This window comes from Cynocephalus volans, chromosome 1 (assembly GCF_027409185.1).
Source record: "Cynocephalus volans isolate mCynVol1 chromosome 1, mCynVol1.pri, whole genome shotgun sequence".
NCBI lineage: Eukaryota > Metazoa > Chordata > Mammalia > Dermoptera > Cynocephalidae > Cynocephalus > Cynocephalus volans.
In genome coordinates, this window is record NC_084460.1 from 299,139,143 (window position 1) to 299,156,607 (window position 17,465).

A 17,465-nucleotide genomic window follows, 5' to 3' on the forward strand; every position below is an offset into this window, starting at 1 on the left:
AATTGTAACAGTTAACCAACTGAAACATATACACCAAAAATTAAGTAAAATCCATAATTAGCTACTTTCACTATAAGAAAATATCCACTCAACAAAAGACCAAGTTGAGCTGGAAAATTAAAATGTCAGCATATACCGTTTTGCTCCCAGGGCTTACTGCTAGAAGCATGCATATTTTTTGTCTGTGTTAATTTTTGTGTACTTGGTTTATTTTTACAATTTCTCTATCTGTTATGAATCCCTAGAGAGAACAACAGTGTAATCAAACAGACACGATGGCAAAGACCCACACATGGTTCCTTTCCTGATCTTAGATGAAAATTCATTACTTTACAGCCATAGCACACTATATTCATAGCCATAGCATGTCACATACGGTATATTCCCACGTTGACATCACAAAACTTCAAACACTAGGTTACTTTGCTAATTCTGTTTTCCTAAAGATAAGACGCTGGACCCAACTTTAGGGAATGTTGCAGAGAAATAATAAGGATCATTAAAGCCTAGGAAAATAGAACCTATAAATCTAGATCAAGCAAGAGTAGAATCACAACACCCAGATCAGGGTCCTCACTGCCTTAGCAGTGCTTTTCAACCTACTATGCTGAGATTTGAAACCACTCCCTCTGAAGACAAGGCTGAAGGACTTCAAGGGTGATAGAGAGAAGGGACTGCAGTAGGAAGAGGTCAGCTTTCCTGCCCCACCCCAGAGGTCTGCCAGCAGTAAACCAGATATTCATTTTTCAAGGATCATTTAAATCCACATCTCATTGGGGTACAAAGGTCAGAACCCCCACTTCTCCCCAAAGTGCACACTGTGGCATTCACTTGAGGGGTACAAATTGCTGAGACATTGTACAAGTTCAGATCCTGCAGCCACATCCCCCCACCTTGCCCTCTGTCACATGGCCTTACTGTCATCCTCTCTGGAGCTGACATCAGAGATGGAGTGGGGCAGGAGCCCCTGAGCATGTGCCAGGCAGCAGCACCACCAAGGGCACACGTCCTACCCATCCCAAGCCCTCTCATGAGTCCTCCCCGTAGAACAGCATGTTGCCTCCTATGCTACCGCCATCACGTTACTACAACACTAGTAATTTTACAAAGACCTGGGGCCCATTTTTTGGATGTATTCCATCCTTCTTTACAAAATCATTCCATAGCAGATATGGTGGATTGTTTGGACACACGGCCTCAATTATCTACCTTCTCGCTGCCTGTGCCATTTACAGTGTGATGTGGCAGGGCCTTCCATTAAGTCTAGCTCTCTACCCTTAAATCTAGGCAGGCCTTTGGACATGCTTTGGCCAGTAGCATGTGGCAGAAGTAACAGTGTGCTGGTTCTAACTTCAGTCTTGAGGCTTTGTGCACTTCTGCTTTTGCTCGTGGAATCCTGCCCGGCCACCTTGTGAACAAATCCAGGCTAGCCTACTGCAGAGTGAGAGACCACACAGAGCAGAGAGGAGCCATCCCAGCTGAGACCATCCTAGACCAGCTGACAGGCAGCCCAGCCAGAAATTGCTAACCTACAGAATTGCAAATTACATAATTGGTCATTGCGTTAAGTCACTAAGTTTTGGGTAGTTTGTTACGCTGCAAAATCTAACTGATACAACAGATGTTTTTAGAAGAAGGGCTCATGTGACCTTTGAGAAGTCACATTTTCTGGATTTCAATGTCCTCATCCATAAAGTTAGCGTTTGGTTAGAGAGACAATAATTATCATCACTTACACTTGTTTGTGACCAAACTTCACAGGATTCTTTGCTGGTTGGTCCCCTTGGAACCAATCACACTGTTTCCTGATATCTGGAGACAAGTAAAAAGCATTTTCACCTAGAGAAAAACAGAGAAAAAAGTATTTGAATTGCACATGAATCACACAGAAATTAAAATTAACCTGCAAATGAGTTAAATGGATCACACAATATTTATTTAGCCCTTAAATATTTGTTAAATGGATTCTTCCAGACACACTAAAATCTAATGGTTTTAAGCCTTAACTGTGATGGTACTTGATCCATGAAACATCTTAAGCCAATATGCTCTATTTGGCAGTATGTGGGTGATCAGGTTAAAGAAAATATTTACACAACGTGAGGGAGAGGAGAAGAATAGAAGAAAAATCAAGGTGAGAGTTTAACAAATTCCAAGCTCTTGAACATCAAATTATAATCCAATTACCTTTAATACTTTCTCAATGCTTTCTTTAACAAAACTTTTGTTTTTAAACTTCTAAGGACAGGAATGACAGCCCCTGGGTGAACGTGCTGGCTGACCTTTGCTTCACGTTTTTTCCCTGAATCTTTGTGGGGACAGGCCTTCTGAAGGTCAATACTGTTTTCACAGACCTCAGCCTTCTCTTGGATAATAAACTCTCAGCACATACATGTTTATTTACACTTTAGAAGTCTCCCTTGTTGGTTTGACACTTTGCCGTGCTGGCTCCGAGCTGTGTACTGTGCCAGGCTCTGGGGAATGTGATGGTGAACTAAACACCTCCCCCAGGAGCACACAGTCTACTGGGAACCCCAGACCCAGAAACAGATGGCCAACAGGCTGTGTAACAGACGCCATAGGGACAGTGTCCAGATTAACCATGCATGGGCCTTGGGAGTGGGAGCTGCCACGGTGAGCAGGGGCAGCTGGAGATGAGTTTGGAAGATGAATGTGGATTTGCTGCTAAGGCAGGGTGGACAGCATTCCAGGGAAGGGGTCCCAATGGCAAAGACGCAGAGGGATCCAAGCCCAGGTCAATGCAACTCCTTCTAGAAGCTTCCCCCGATTCCCTCAATAGGATACACTTTTCTTATGACATGCCAGCATATTATGTCACGTGTAATACATGTAACCTCAGGGACCCCAACAATGCTTTATGGCTAGGAGGTACCCTGTCAATCTGGTGGAATAAATGGGTAAGTGAAGACAAGGATGGTCGTCTGTATGTTCCCTGCGGACTCTGGCACACGGGAGGTGTCAATGTGTATTTGTTGGGTGAATCAGTACATCGGTTGTCCTTCCCACGACTGCTCCTTGATCCCTTGTGGCCCAAGGGTGAGGGCTACCACAGAGCCATGGCCAGGGCACACGCTGTGCAACACAGAACTTACTGCCCACGAAAGATGGTAACAGCCTCCCGAAGCGCATCAAAGGCTCCTCGTTGAGCTCGGTCGACTTGTCCACCAGCTTGAAGAAGACGTCATTGGGCTCGCTGGCAAAGCCATACACCTCCTTGATGTTCACCTTCCTGCCGATGCCCAGAACCACGAAGAAGTAGCCTTTGCACTTGGCCTGCAAGACGGCTTTCTGGGCCTCCTCCAGCTGCTGCTTCTGCACCTCGCCCGTCAGCATCAGAACCACAACTTTCAGGTCCCGGGGGTTTGGTGCACTTTCAAAGATGTTCTCTATGGTGTAGTCAATGGCACTGCCCAGGGCCCTGGTTCCCTGCAGCTGTGTCATTCCGCTACTGAGGAAGTCCACCAGCTTCCCCTTGGAGCCATAGTCAGTCAGGGAGAACTCCACCTTCACAGGCGGCACGCTGGCATTGCCCACGGACGCGTAGGGTGCCTGCTGTACCACGGCCACTCTGGCAAAGTGCTGGGAGGCCTTGGGGTCTGGACTCATGTCCAGTTGTCTGACCAGGTACCCTATGAACTTCTTCATCTCATTGAACTGGAACAGAGTGGTGGTCTCAGCGCTGTCTAAGATGAAAGCCATGTCGATGTCCACATCGCTGCCAGCCGCTCTCCTATCCCTGAAGGCAGGCCTCCAGCTGCCAAATCCACAGGATGGGTCAATGTTGCAGATGTCTAGAAAGAAGCATGGTAGCACATTTATTCTGTGACTCCCAGAGCAGGACACCATCCATCAACCCACTGGGAATCTGGGTTAAATTTGCCACATAACATAGAAACTATTTATATCTTGCTGCCTTGATTGTGGTCAGAGTTCAGTTTCATCACCTAATACTTAGATGAAACAAATCAGTAAACTAAAATCTTTGTAGCATACCATGGTACTGGCATTAAAAAAAAGGAAAAGCTACCTTAGTTCTTTGCTATTCTTTGAAGAAATACGTTCTAGAAAGACACTAGAGCCAAACATTTCATTCTAGACGCTCAGGTCGAAATTTAAGCAGACCCACCTCCTTTGTCATCTATGAAACTGAGAATTCCCCTTTCTGAGAGGCTCTGTTTTGGGGGGTCCACTTGAAATATGAAACTACTTAAGTAGTATTTACACTGGTAAATATAAAGCTTTATGATTCTCCATTGAACTCAAGCTCTTTATACAGGGAATTCTTCAGACGTCCCTCTACGGATATTATGTTTTGCAGTTGCAGCTGGACAGACATTCCCGTTAGAGGAACCCCTTACCCAAGCAAACGTGACAAGTAAGGACGTTCTTCAGGAAGTTGGTGAGGTCTCCCCCCGCGGGCAGGACGAGAGCATGTCCAACCGCCGTGTTGTTGATCTGGTTTAAACACAAGGAAATGCTAGGTAGGATCCACATGATAAGGAACTATTTGAAATGTAGCTGAGGAATAAATCAAAGTCACATCAATAAAACAAACTTCCCAAGAGCTCAGCATCTTCTCATTGTAGGGGGGGGGTAGGGAAGGCTCTGAGTAGAACAGGAAAACATAGGTGTTATTCAAATGAGTAAACTCCTACACTGTCTGCAGGACCTGAAGCAACAATATTTAACCTCTCCAGGGTCTGAACCCCAGACCCAGCTATAAAATCCTTCTTTAATGGGTTATTTGGAAGATTAAATTAGATAATGTATATAAAGTGCCTGGCGTATCCTCTGACAAGCAGAGGGGCACTTAAATATTACCATTATTTTCAGTGTTTCAGCAGTAACGGCAGCCAGCAAACATCAGCACCATCCCCTCCCCACCCTCTCGGATCTAGCTGATGACAACACAAGTGACAAAACCATTTCTATTAGATGCAAAAAGTCCTGCCCATCAAAGTGCCTGGCATGCAACCAGTAATTACTCATTAACTAATAACTAATCTGAATGAATGAATGAGTGAATAATGGTTGGAGCTTGCTGAAGCCATGCTGTAAAAAAACACAGGCGGTTCTGGGTCACTCAGCCCACACAGGGAAGATGCACATACATGGGCCCCTCACAGAGCACACGGCTGGGGCCCGAGTTTAAGGCCTCATTCCCATGCCCAGTGCTCCATGCTCACACTGGCCTGCAGTCTGGCAGAATAAACACCAAGGGATGGCAGGAATGACCCAGCTGTCTCTTGCTGACATGGGCAACGGTAAGTCCATAGACTGTCCAGTTTGGAAGGAAAGACATCAGAGATCACGTCACTCCAGCCTCATCTTACAGGTGAGAAATCTAAGATTCCGAGAGGTTAATGACATGTGTATGTTACTTTAAATGGGCAGGTGGACGGGAACTCGAGCCAAGGCCTCCTGACTCCTGGTCTGAGACATTCTCCCTTCACACCTATCATCCACATGTCTTGAACAGTACCACCAGAATTAGCACTGGATGCATGTTAATTATAGTAATTAAACAAGTTATTCAACTGACTGACAAGGGGCCCTTGGTTTCTCTCTGGGCTGAACCTCGGAGACTGAATGCAGAAAAGTTTGCACAGTGGTACAAATTAGGGGTGCTAGGATCACTGATGCTTTGGGGACCTCACTAAGAGACTATGGGCCTCCAGGGCCAGCCTGGGAGATTATCCCTCCAGGGTTAGTTGGAACAGAGTGGGATGGGGTGTTAGCAGCACATGGGCATCGAAGTCCGATGGACCAGAGTCTCGTCCCCAATTGAACCCTCCATGAGCTTCAGGATCTTCTCATCCATAAGGTGAGACTCATGATACAAACCTCACCGACCTGTTCTGGGAAGTGGCTGCCCAGACACGGTCAGCCACAGCTCAGAGTGAGCATGTGGGGCCATCTTGGGAGAAGCCAGAGCTGACCCAAACTTCCAGCTCCTCATGAACGAAGCAAACGAGGCATACCACCCCCACTAGCAGATAGAGCGTGTCCATCAGCACTGACACCTTGGTCAGGGCAATGCAGAGGACACAGACCCTCTCCAGCTGGCGAGAGCTAGCAACATGCAAGGAGAAACCCGGAGGGAGTTAAGTTAGAGGCATCCGCATGTTGATCCAGCACCGGAGCCACAAGGCTGTCCTGGAAATCTCACAAGAGCGGTTCTTAGTTAGATTGGCTCCGCGAGGACCTTGAGAAGCTATGGGATATGAATCCACCAAGGAAAGAACAGATGTGTCTGAGGACCTTCTAGAGCCCACAAAGAGAGGCAGAAGCCAGCCAAGCACAAGGGCACAGACCTGCAAGGCGTTGATGAGCTGCCGGTCCTCCTGGCTCGTAAGGAACAAAGGCGTGATCCCTGCATCTGAGAGCTTGAGCACGGCCTCTCTGAGCTGTGGGGATGCCCTTGTGGGCTTAGTGCTGAAGAAAATGGCCACTTTCCTCATCAGGAATCCATTCCTCACTCGCTTAAATGTGTTTCTGGCCACGAATGACATGGCGGTTTCCAGACTCTGCTGCTTGGACGTCAGAGACAGCTGAAGGTTCTTAATCTTCTCCAAGAGGGCGGACTTCTTCTTGGAGTCAGCAAAGCGGATCTCCGTGGTCACCTCGTTGTTATAGGTGACCACAGCCACTCGGGCCCCCCGTGGGCAGTTGCTCTCGGCAACGGTCAAGTCACCCACAATGCTCAAGAGCACATCTCTCATCCGGCTAAACATGTCTGGGGTGACCCCCTCGGAGGTGTCTAAAGCAAAGGCTAGTTCTGTCGGGAAGACGGGGCATTCCAGGGGCCCTGCGGAAAGTGGGGGGTTTTCAAAGCAAACTTTACTTACTGCAAAAGGGGTCTTTCTTTCCTCAGAAGACAGTCAAATCACTGAAGTCAACTTACCGTAGCAGCAAGCTAGAAGAGATAAAGGAAAGAACAGGTGAAGATGTGCTCACTGCATGAGAACTTCAAATGTAAAACTATAAATGCGTCGCAGACAAAAGAAAACAGGGTACTTACGACATTTATCTTTGATGCTTTGGACGAGGCCACATTGCTTTAGGAGGAAAGAAAGAGCACATGAGGAGAGCAGCAGATAAAGGCTCACAAGGCATGATTCGCTCTGGACACATGCAACTTACGTCTATGGAGTCGCCTCTGTTGCCTTTGTGACCCTGTAAAACCAAGGAAGGAAAGGCTGAGAAACACAGCAAAGGTACCAGGTGTGGAATCTAAAAGGACAGTCTTTGGCCCACAAAAACATGACAGAAGCAGCACAGGTGGCCCGTGGATAACCTTGGTCATTTACAACCTCTCCCTATAAACTTGATTTTATTACCTGAAAAGCAAAAGACAGTGAGGTCATTTGGCTTTTAGAAAAGCTCTACACCCTGAAAACCAGGAAGCTCATCACCAATCAACGTGAATCCCACATTTGAGCCTGAGTCTATGCACAGCACTTGTCCCTAGAGAACAGCTTCCTTTCATGTGCGCGCTTAACACATCCCACGCCCGCAGGAGGCACGGTGAGGAATCACTGGGCTGTCCTTATGCGTTCCTTGTCTAAAGCATCTCGGCTGGATTCTGCCCCCCAGGAGCTCGAGGGATAGACTCATGGCTGCCCTCAGCATCTCATTCCAATACCTTGCCACCCTGATGGCCGAGCGGTCACCTCCTGGGCCAGTGGGCATCTTTCCGTAAGGCTGTCTCTGCCTGCTTGCTCTTCTTCAGTGACTGGCCTAATGCTTCCCCATTCAGCGCTTCACTGGCTATGGCAGCAATGAGACCCACCTGACCCGACCTTTTTCTCCCTAGTTCAACCAACTAATTTGTTAACCTTTCCTTCTAGGAGTGATTTTCCAACTCCTGAGTTAGCTCTTCCATTCATCATTGAATCATCGATTTAAAACAGGGAGGCAATATCGAAAGAAATCCAAATAAGGAAACAAATATCTTAGCAATAAAGAGATAACGGCAGGCCTGCAGGAGGACACCCTCCTGGTTCCTGGTGGTAGCACAACTAGCAGGTTTTGGGTTTTTTTGTTTTGTTTTTTTTTTTGTCTTTTTCGTGACCGGCACTCAGCCAGTGAGTGCACCGGCCACTCCTATGTAGGATCCGAACCCGCAGCAGGAGCATCGCTGTGCTCCCAGCACCTCACTCTCCCGAGTGCGCCACGGGGTCGGCCCACAACTAGCAGGTTTTGGGGTTTTTTGGGTTTTTTTTTGTCTTTTTCGTGACCGGCACTCAGCCAGTGAGTGCACCGGCCACTCCTATGTAGGATCCGAACCCGCAGCAGGAGCGTCGCTGCGCTCCCAGCACCTCACTCTCCCGAGTGCGCCACGGGGTCGGCCCACAACTAGCAGGTTTTTTTTGTTTGTTTGTTTTGTTTTTTTTTTGTCTTTTTTGTGACCGGCACTCAGCCAGTGAGTGCACCGGCCACTCCTATGTAGGATCCGAACCCGCAGCGGGAGCGTCGCTGCGCTACCAGCACCTCACTCTCCCGAGTGCGCCACGGGGTCGGCCCACAACTAGCAGGTTTTAAACCACGAGTCAGTGGCTGCCTTAGGAACTGTATAGCCCACACCTAGGTCGGACATAAGCACATTACTTCTCCAAGCCATGAGCAAGAGGTATTTAAATTTGCAATCTCTCTTTTTCCTCCTCTACACTAACTTCAAACAAACCCATACCAGGAAAGTATAAAGGTATATTTTGATACACCCTAGACTATAGAGTATCACATAAAATTTTTTAAAAGTTTCTTGTTACTCTAAAACTCAAAAGCTCTTTTCTCCATTGTGATATCAGAAGAGAAGTGTTAAAAAACAAACAACAAAAATTCAGCACACCTTCACCTTCTCTGTGAGGAAGGGAGGTGGGGGGGGTTCCGGGGAGCCATGTGCAAAGTATTAACCCCGGGGGGCTTCGGCAGACCTGGACAGGTACTTACAGACGGTCCCGGGTAGCCAGGGTCTCCCTTCTGTCCAACTGCCCCCGGAGGTCCTGAATTTCCCTGCAGAGGGCAGAAGAAGCATTGCTTAATGGTGGCAGAAAAAGGAGAACTCTCGGCTCCCACAGCTGGAAGGAATGGTGAAAGTGACCTAATCCAACGTCCCCATCACCACGAGAAATCTCTCATTCAAGGTAGCTTGATTGTCTCCAAAATCCAACTGTAGGGACAAGCGACCAAACAAGCTGATTTGAGTCCCCCCCCGCGCCCAGCTATGTTCTCTGGCAGGTCAAAGTAAGACAGATGCTTGCCCGAGAACTGTCAATCAGACTATGGATGCCCAAAGGAATTAGATCACGGTCCGGTGCACATCATCAGTCCCATGTTTGAAAACCCTGCCTTGAGTAGCAAATGATCTAGCTCGACTGTTTTCACTGCTCAAATGAACAGGACAATTATGATGAATTTTTAACTATATTTCAGATTTAAAGTAACTGTTAGCAGTGTTTACCCACATCCGGACCACAATTTGCTAATTCAAGACCCATGCACGGTTAGGAGGGGGAGTGACTGTCACTGAAGAAAGCAATCTGGAACCAAAGCTGCCAAAGGAGAAGGGTAAGGAGCCAAAGTTCATGCACTCCATCAAACCCCGTTGCCTCACCACCCGGGTGCATGTGGCCAAATGTGACTTCCCATGTCACCCATTCTGACACTGGGGTGATCATGGGTAGTGACCCATGCGGTGTGTGAGAGAAAGGGCTCTCAGGGCCTCCCATGAGGGAAGACAGCCGCGGACCACCGCACAGCGGGGGTCTGAAGGCCCTGGATCGAGGCTTGGGATCCCACTCTTTCCCCCTGTACTATCACTGGCCAGGCTGCAAGTGAAGGAGGATAATTTTCAAGGGCTCAGCAGCTCATCACGCTGCCACACACGTTCTCATCCCCACCTGCAGCCAGGCGCAGGCAAACTCACCCTTCGGCCTCGGATGCCTTTGGGTCCCGGTGACCCGCCCGGCCCAGGCTCGCCAGAGGTACCCTGAGAAGAGAGCCAAGAAGCCGCATGTTACACCCTGGAAGGGAAGGTCTAGCTGATGGTCCCTGACACAGGACCCCAATGGGACATGTGGGCCACACTTTCCAGGACAGCTAAATGGTTAACTCTGATTTACTTTTCCAGTAGGTTACTAGCATATAGTGGCATTTGCAGACAGCCTTTGTTCATTTAATCAATAATGATAATGTCATATAAGTTATGGCATCTTACAGCTTACAAAGAACTTTTATTGCAGTGTTACCTCATTTAAACCCACAAGCACTATGACAAATGCATATTGTCATCTGTATTGACAGATGAGGGAGTGTCATAGAGAGGGTGAGGTCTTTCCCACACAGCCCAATTAGTAAGTGACTGACACAAGACTAAAACCAAGATATGCTGATTTTCAGTCCATGGACATGCCAGACTCATCTGAAAACAATGGTGATGTTTCACCACCAGGGGAATATTTACCTTTGGTCCTGGGTATCCAGGGAATCCTCTTTCTCCCTGTAAAAGATAAATGAGTGACTCAATGTTTGGTTCTAATTTAAATTCATCTAAAATAAATTGATCATGAAAGACAAAATAAAAAAGTCTGTAGAGTCATCAAAAGAAAAAAAATCACTAAAACACAATAAAATTGTAATAAATAATTCTTTAAAAATATAACAGGTCAAAAGCTGTCCCTGGAGCCTCCTGGCCACAGGGACTCTTCTCAGAACCCTCAGAAGATACCTACTTTTTTGCCTCTGCGTCCATCACTGCCAACTCCATCTCGCCCATCATCTCCCTGAGAGTGGAAAGAGAATGTCACTGCAAAGACCACCACAGCCACCATGTCTGCCTTGCTGCTTCCCCAAGCAGAGGGTCCTGAGTCTCTGAAGTGCTTCCCGACCAAGGTCAGAAGCAGGAACACTACCCCCTCCATCGTCCCCACCCTCCAGGTGTGAAGAAGACCATCTGTACATGGTGGCCTCAAAGGACTCCTTTAGCAAGACAGAGCTGGTAGACTGCAAATATAAAGAAGCACTGGTAGCTGTGCAGAGGTAGGACCAAAGACTCATCAAACCGGGGGATCTTAGAGTTGAAAGGAATCTTAAAGGCCACCTTGATTCTATGCATCTATGTGTCTTTGATTCCACTGCAAAATAGCAACACTGAACCCAGTCTCTCAGGCCCTCCTGAGTCTTCTGTGCCCAAAACTTACTCCCTTTCCTGGGTCCCTTCCCTTTTTTCAAAGCCATCACCCCCAGACCACCCCCCCTTTCCACACACCTTCCTCTCTGTACGCTCAGATCTGTCTCTATGGCTCTCTCATGTGGGGCATTCAGAACTGGACACCGTTAATTATTTCAAAAGGATCAGAAGAATTTATGTGAAATATACATTAATATTTCTAAAACATGTAGGGAAATCACAACTTAGTTAATCTATAGTTTCAAACAGACATCAACAACTAGAAAGCTGCCATCCCCAATTTATGGAAACAATCAGGAAGAGATTTCCTTCAATGGTTTGAATAGAATTTAATGTCTAATTTTTCCCCCTCTGCTTCTGAAACTAAAAGTAATAGACATAGATTTTTTTAACTTCGGTTACCTGGGGAAAAGAAACATAAGAAAAATATTTCAAAGCTTGGAAATTATAACAGTCAGACCAACCTGGTTCATTTATATCATTTTGGGGTGTGGTAACTCAATTTAGAAAAATTCCCAATGGACTGTAGATTTTTTTTTTCCTACATAGAAATGTATATCACAAAATTATAGTGAATGAGTATTTGGAATATTTTTAAATAACATTTCCAAAAATGAGTTATAGAGGTAATAATTTCTATTCCTGGGATGTCTCAGTCAAAAGAAATTGTTTCCACCTGGATTGAGATCTTATCAGATCCAATTTCATTCTAACCCAAGGACACCTACGTCTTTGCAGAAAAGCTCCATCTAGACATGCCCACAAAGCATTTGCAGGACCTAGAGTGAAGGCAGCCCAAGCTTCAGCAAACCACCACATTCACTCAGGAGAAAAATGTCCCCTCACCCCCCACCAATGAAAGAAAACTAATTTTGAGACTTGTTTGCTGTTTATAAGCAGCAGATTTCACTGTCTCCAATTGTGTCTCCAATAACAAAAGAAGCAATAATCAAGCTGTCTCTGCTTGGAACCCATCTCCCGGCTTCCTGTTTAAGAGTTCACGGCAACCAGGCCCAGGCGCACTGCGACCTTACCGTCTCCCCACGAGGGCCGCGGCTCCCAATTCCTCCCTTTGTTCCTGCCTCTCCAGGCTCACCCTAGACAGAGAAACAAGGCTGAGGTGACGCACACGTGGTTCCAGCCCTGCTTTGCTCCAGATCCTGACCCAGGAGCCGCTGCAAGCTACTTCCCCTTGTAGGTTTCAATGAAATGACGCTGTAGTCGCGACATTCATGCATTTGCGTGTGGACTCCTGCAAAGGAATCTGGGAAGGCTGTGTTTGTTCTTTCCATCTTTGTGCTGTGGGGGACAGGCTGATAGGAAGAGAGAGAGAGAGACCGTGGGAGAAGGAGGTGTGAAAGGCGGTGGGCCTGGAACTCAGCCGTGACCCCAACACCACCAGCCAGGCAGAGGGACTGTTGGGGATTCGCACGAGCACATTTCTTTTACTGAGGAAATGCTGTCTTTTCAGACGGCTGATGATAAATTGTGTTTTTTTCCAAGGTTGATGGAAAGCAGGTTCTCAGCCTGCGTGTAACAAACTTGCTGTTGTCAGGAATAATCTGGATCTGGGTCTCCCAGATGCTCTAAACAAGGCGAGCAGAGCTGCTGTGTATGCACAGCCCGTATTTAAAAACTGTGTGTTACACTAATGCAAAAACTGTGCAAAGCACTGCCCGGCTGTTCTGACGGCTCAGGGATGCCACGCTGTTGGCACATGCCAACGTGAGAAAGGATCAGGCAACTTGCCAGCTGAAGGCAGGTTCAGGCTAGGAGAAAGCCAGCCCACTGAGTGGGGACAGTGGCTGGGATGGAGATCCGGCTATCAACAGTGGAGGCTGGGGTGGGAACGGGCAGTGGAAAGGGGAAGGGATGTGCAAACCAAGCTGGTGGACAGAGTGACAAACGAGGAGGAGGGGACATGTGTACCTGGCTGGGTCCCTGTCCTCAGGGGAGCTCTACCTTTTTCAGGACAAACCTTTCTTCCTAGGGGACCCGCTCTGCCGCGTTCTCCAGGAGCACCAGCCGTACCTCCACTTCCCTGGAGCACAAGGAGAGGGTGTGTCAGAAAAGTATTCCATCGTCCAAGCAAAAGTGTCTCTGGGTCCTGGCCCCCCCTGCAGGAGGTCAGAGCCCACTGAGGACACGCAACCTGTCCTGCCTGCAAATCCCACACACTCAGTGCCGTGCACAAAATATAGACATGCACAGAAATGGCTTGTGCAAATTTAAAATATCAGTGTCACGCCTCAGTGCCAGTTTTTACAAACAAACACATGTTGCAGTTATGCATGGACATGTCCTAGGTTCCTAGCTACATGACAGGCCCCCAGATTTTACTTGACTTTGTTTTCCTTCCCGTTCCCCACCCCCATAATGAGCACCTGATGTATACAAGTACACAAAATCCTGTTGAGTGAATAAACAAATGAATGAAATTAACTCTTAAAATGTGGTGCAGCCTACACTGCCCAGAAATGCCCTAAAACAGATGGTGGGAAAAGGCAATTTAATAAGTGTTTCTGGGGCTATGGGTTAACTATTTGACCATCTTTGCACCTGTGCCTTCTTAACTTCTTAATTAATTAGAAGTTAAACAAGCGTTTTTGAAAAAAAGCACAAAATCTTTAAAAGTAGGTCTTTATGGAGGGACGTTCTAAGCAAGCTCCTACCTGCTGATAATGTGAAATTTTGTGTGCATTTAGGTAGCAACAGACAGGTATGTTACCAGTTCATTAGTCACTATTATTATCTGTGACAAATGATAGGACAGCCCCTCAATACCATGTTAGGCACAAGGGAAACCAGAAGATGTATTTCCATCGCAACTGATCCCAGCTCAGTGATAGCAACCTGTTTCTGCTCGTCCTCACTAATATTGCGATACAAGTTGATGTGTGCAGTCACAGCAAATTTAAGGAACATTTTCTGTGTTGAACGTGAGGATGAGGAACTCCTTATACAAAATACCTAACCACAAGGGCCTATCTCTAGGGGCCAAATAGGAACCACTTTGCATAATCTAAGAATTTTGATAGATTTAGATTTTACCCAATTCCATCCTAAGACTTCTAAGATGAGGTGCACCCTGCCCTCGCTTTCCACCCAGGGGGCCTACACTGGGAAGGAGCAGCACTGGGACTTAGAAGCCCCAGCAGCAGCAAGAAAATGGGTCCTTTACTTCCTTGGGGTGAAGTAGCCAGTCACCGCGAGGACTGAGGTCGGATCCAGGGTCTGTCTACAAAACCGTCACCCACCAAACTCTTGGCCTGCACAGGCAATGGGCTGTTTAGCTAAAGAGAGGAGCTCAGATGCAAATGGACTTACCCGGGACCCAGGAATGCCTTGTTCTCCTATCAGGCCTGGAGGACCAGTGGGACCAGGTGGACCCTAAAGAGGTGAAAGGCCATTGTAAGTGCTACTGAGGTAACTCTTCATAAGGAGAATGACTCCATCCACAATAGCCAGAGAGGTGGAGAAAACTCAAATGCCCATCAACCATAAAATGTGTTGTCGTATCTATACAACGGAATATCATTCAGCTATTAAAAGGAACGAAATTTTGACACATGCTACAACATAGATGAACCTCGAAAACATCAGGCTAAGTGAAAGAAGTCAAACACAAAAGCCACCTATTAAATGATTCCATTTATAAGAAATGTCCAGAATAGACAAATCCATAAAGACAGAAAGAAGATCAGAGGTTGCCAGAGGCTGGGGTGGAGGGTGATGAAATGACAGCTTAACAGGTACAGGGTTTCCTTTGGGGATGATGAAAATGTTTTGAAACTAAACAGAGGTGATGGCACAATACTGCAAACTACTAAACCCAATGAACTGTTCACTTTAAAATGGTTAATTCTGTGTTATGTAAATGTCACCTCAATTTTCTTAAAACAACACCGGGGCATCTGTGAAAACATCACGAGGCGAGCAGTCATGCAGGGGGTACTGACCTGTGCGCCTCGGGTCCCCTGCTCTCCCTCGAAGCCCTGAGGGCCTGGACCACCCTTGTTGCCCTTTGAAACAAGAGAAGATGGGGGAGGAGTCAGGATGGTTTATATCAGGGTCAGCTCTTTGTTCTACAGTCATTTCTAGACAAGGGACTAGGGAAACAATCAGCGAAAACACAGCCCTCCCAGGGACCATGCCACAGGTGATAAGAATGGCAGCCCTGGGGCGAGACATCGACTGCACGACCGCAAGGAACTAGCTCCTCTTTGCGCTTTCCCAGTCTTCTCACTCTAGCCTCATCCTTTCCTTTAAGAGATAAGGATATTTTAGACCTAAACCTGTCTTGCATAGCAAGAGGATCAAGACTCCAAAAAGCTGTGGCTTGTTGATGGCCACATAGGCAGGCACGGAGTGGGAGAGGGACACCCAGGACCCACCTCCTCAGACATCCCCCTTCATGTCACCCCTGCACTCTGCTGGGAGTCATGGTCACAAGACCCCATAAAAGAGGCCAGGTTTAAGGAGATGGTGGGCAAGGTGGGAGCTGCTATTTGAGCTGCAAAAGCCTTGCAGAGAGCAGCCTAAGCAGAGAGCAGTTTTTCATTCCTGGGCTAGATTACCTCCAAACCCTTTGACAGAAATTGCCTGGGACACTCTGTAAGTGACCTTGTGATTACAGGAAAGAGATGCCAACCCTAGAGGCTTACCTTAGCTCCTGGTGGTCCCCTTCGGCCATAGCCGCCCTGTGGAAGAAGCCACACAGACTGTCAGGGGCGACCGGATGCTGGGCACGGAGCCCGGGCTCCTGAGACTCAACCCAAGCATCCTCCTGGTGCTCAGGGCGCCTCTTCACACACTTTGCACCAGAAACCAGAAATGAAGCCTGGTCAGCCCCAGGAAACTTGTCTACAAAGACACCCTCCCACCTCATCTCAGTGGAGTTTTGCTTCCTTGCCACACCTGTTAATCACCCGGATGGAAGTTTTGAGAATTACTTTAAGACCTGCCAAGCAAAATAATGACTTTTTCTGGCTGTACAGTCCCAGCCAATTTCAAATAAGGAATGTGAAGTGGGGATGTCAACCTGTCTGTTTTTCTTCCATTTTCCTAACTGGAGTGAGAAGTAATGAAATACATGAATTATAATGGAAGGGAGTCCCAAATCCTCCAAATTATTCTGGCCAAATACAACACACAGTCAAGTAAAGTATCCAAAATGCACACATGTGAACCTAAACGTCTCCTGCACTTAGGTTGGACTCATGACTTGGCCACGTCTTCCTGGATGCTCCAGAGGTGACCCTTAGTCCAAACGTGGGCTCACGTCACAAGTAATCCATTAATTCCCACCTCGTGATTGCTTCCTCTGCAGTGAAAAGGACTGGGGTGGGACTACACGAATGTCCTGGGTGGTTAGGGGTTGGTGCTCCAGAGACTGGCATGTGCCAGCTCTGCTGCAGGACTTGGCCTATCTGCTGCATTAACCCCAAAACCGCATTCTCCACTCACAGTGGACCAGCCCAGTGATCTCCTGGGGTGCCCATTTGCCATTATCCACTGTAGTGCCAGCTGCATTACTGGAAGACCTTTTGTGCTGTGTTTGCTCCTGAGCAGAGACCTGTCCTAGGCACTACCAGCACCCTGAACTTCCAGACAACTGCCACTCTGTGCAGGGACCTTCTCTTCCCAGCTACGAGGTTCTCGTTCTGTGCCCCTGGGACCTGGAAACTTTCAAACGGCTTCATAAAGATTGGATCACTTTGGCTTTAGCATTTCTTCAACAGGACTAAAAGATGAGGCGTGCAATGAGCTACCTTGCAACAGACATTTCTGAAACGTCTCCAAAAAATCAATCTTAAGATGTAATACACTAGAAAAAAACTGAATCTAGTTTCATTGTTTCAGTTACAGTATCACAAAAAAGAAAAAAAGAAAAGAAAAATGACAAAAACAACATGTGGGTTTAAAACATTTATGGTGGGATAAAACTTGACCAAATATTTGAAAGCAGCAAAGATATTACTTTAAAAAGCATCTGTTTGGTGTGTTTTTGGAGGGAAGGGAAACAGGGTCAGGGGAGGGAGAAAAGTTGGAGCATAGAGTAAATTATAAGAAATAAAAACTTCTACGAGCAGCAAGATTTGGGTAACAGTGATTTCAGAGATCCCTTTAAATTCCCTAGATATAGAGTGGCTGAGTAACAGCACCAGGTACTATTTGGCAGATCACGTGTCACTTGCTCATGTGTCACTTGCTCAGAACCACACAATGCCCCTCCCCAAAGCCCAAGGGCACT

The 17,465-nt window shown here is 47.1% G+C and overlaps 1 protein-coding gene across 1 annotated transcript in view; it reads right to left on the bottom strand.

Moving 5' to 3' along the window:
* The window catches only part of COL6A3 (collagen type VI alpha 3 chain), an 87,222-nt gene that overhangs the window by 13,456 nt on the left and 56,301 nt on the right, over positions 1 to 17,465 (bottom strand). The window contains exons 24-39 of the mRNA XM_063090261.1: positions 15,877 to 15,912; positions 15,172 to 15,234; positions 14,540 to 14,602; positions 13,191 to 13,253; positions 12,247 to 12,309; positions 10,755 to 10,805; positions 10,487 to 10,522; positions 9,950 to 10,012; positions 8,974 to 9,036; positions 7,165 to 7,197; positions 7,043 to 7,079; positions 6,926 to 6,937; positions 6,336 to 6,829; positions 4,380 to 4,476; positions 3,114 to 3,812; positions 1,737 to 1,839 (exon numbers count right to left, since the gene is read on the bottom strand). Of these exons, the coding sequence (XP_062946331.1) occupies positions 1,737 to 1,839; positions 3,114 to 3,812; positions 4,380 to 4,476; positions 6,336 to 6,829; positions 6,926 to 6,937; positions 7,043 to 7,079; positions 7,165 to 7,197; positions 8,974 to 9,036; positions 9,950 to 10,012; positions 10,487 to 10,522; positions 10,755 to 10,805; positions 12,247 to 12,309; positions 13,191 to 13,253; positions 14,540 to 14,602; positions 15,172 to 15,234; positions 15,877 to 15,912 (1,976 nt within the window). The remainder of the gene's footprint in view (positions 1 to 1,736; positions 1,840 to 3,113; positions 3,813 to 4,379; positions 4,477 to 6,335; positions 6,830 to 6,925; positions 6,938 to 7,042; positions 7,080 to 7,164; positions 7,198 to 8,973; positions 9,037 to 9,949; positions 10,013 to 10,486; positions 10,523 to 10,754; positions 10,806 to 12,246; positions 12,310 to 13,190; positions 13,254 to 14,539; positions 14,603 to 15,171; positions 15,235 to 15,876; positions 15,913 to 17,465) is intronic.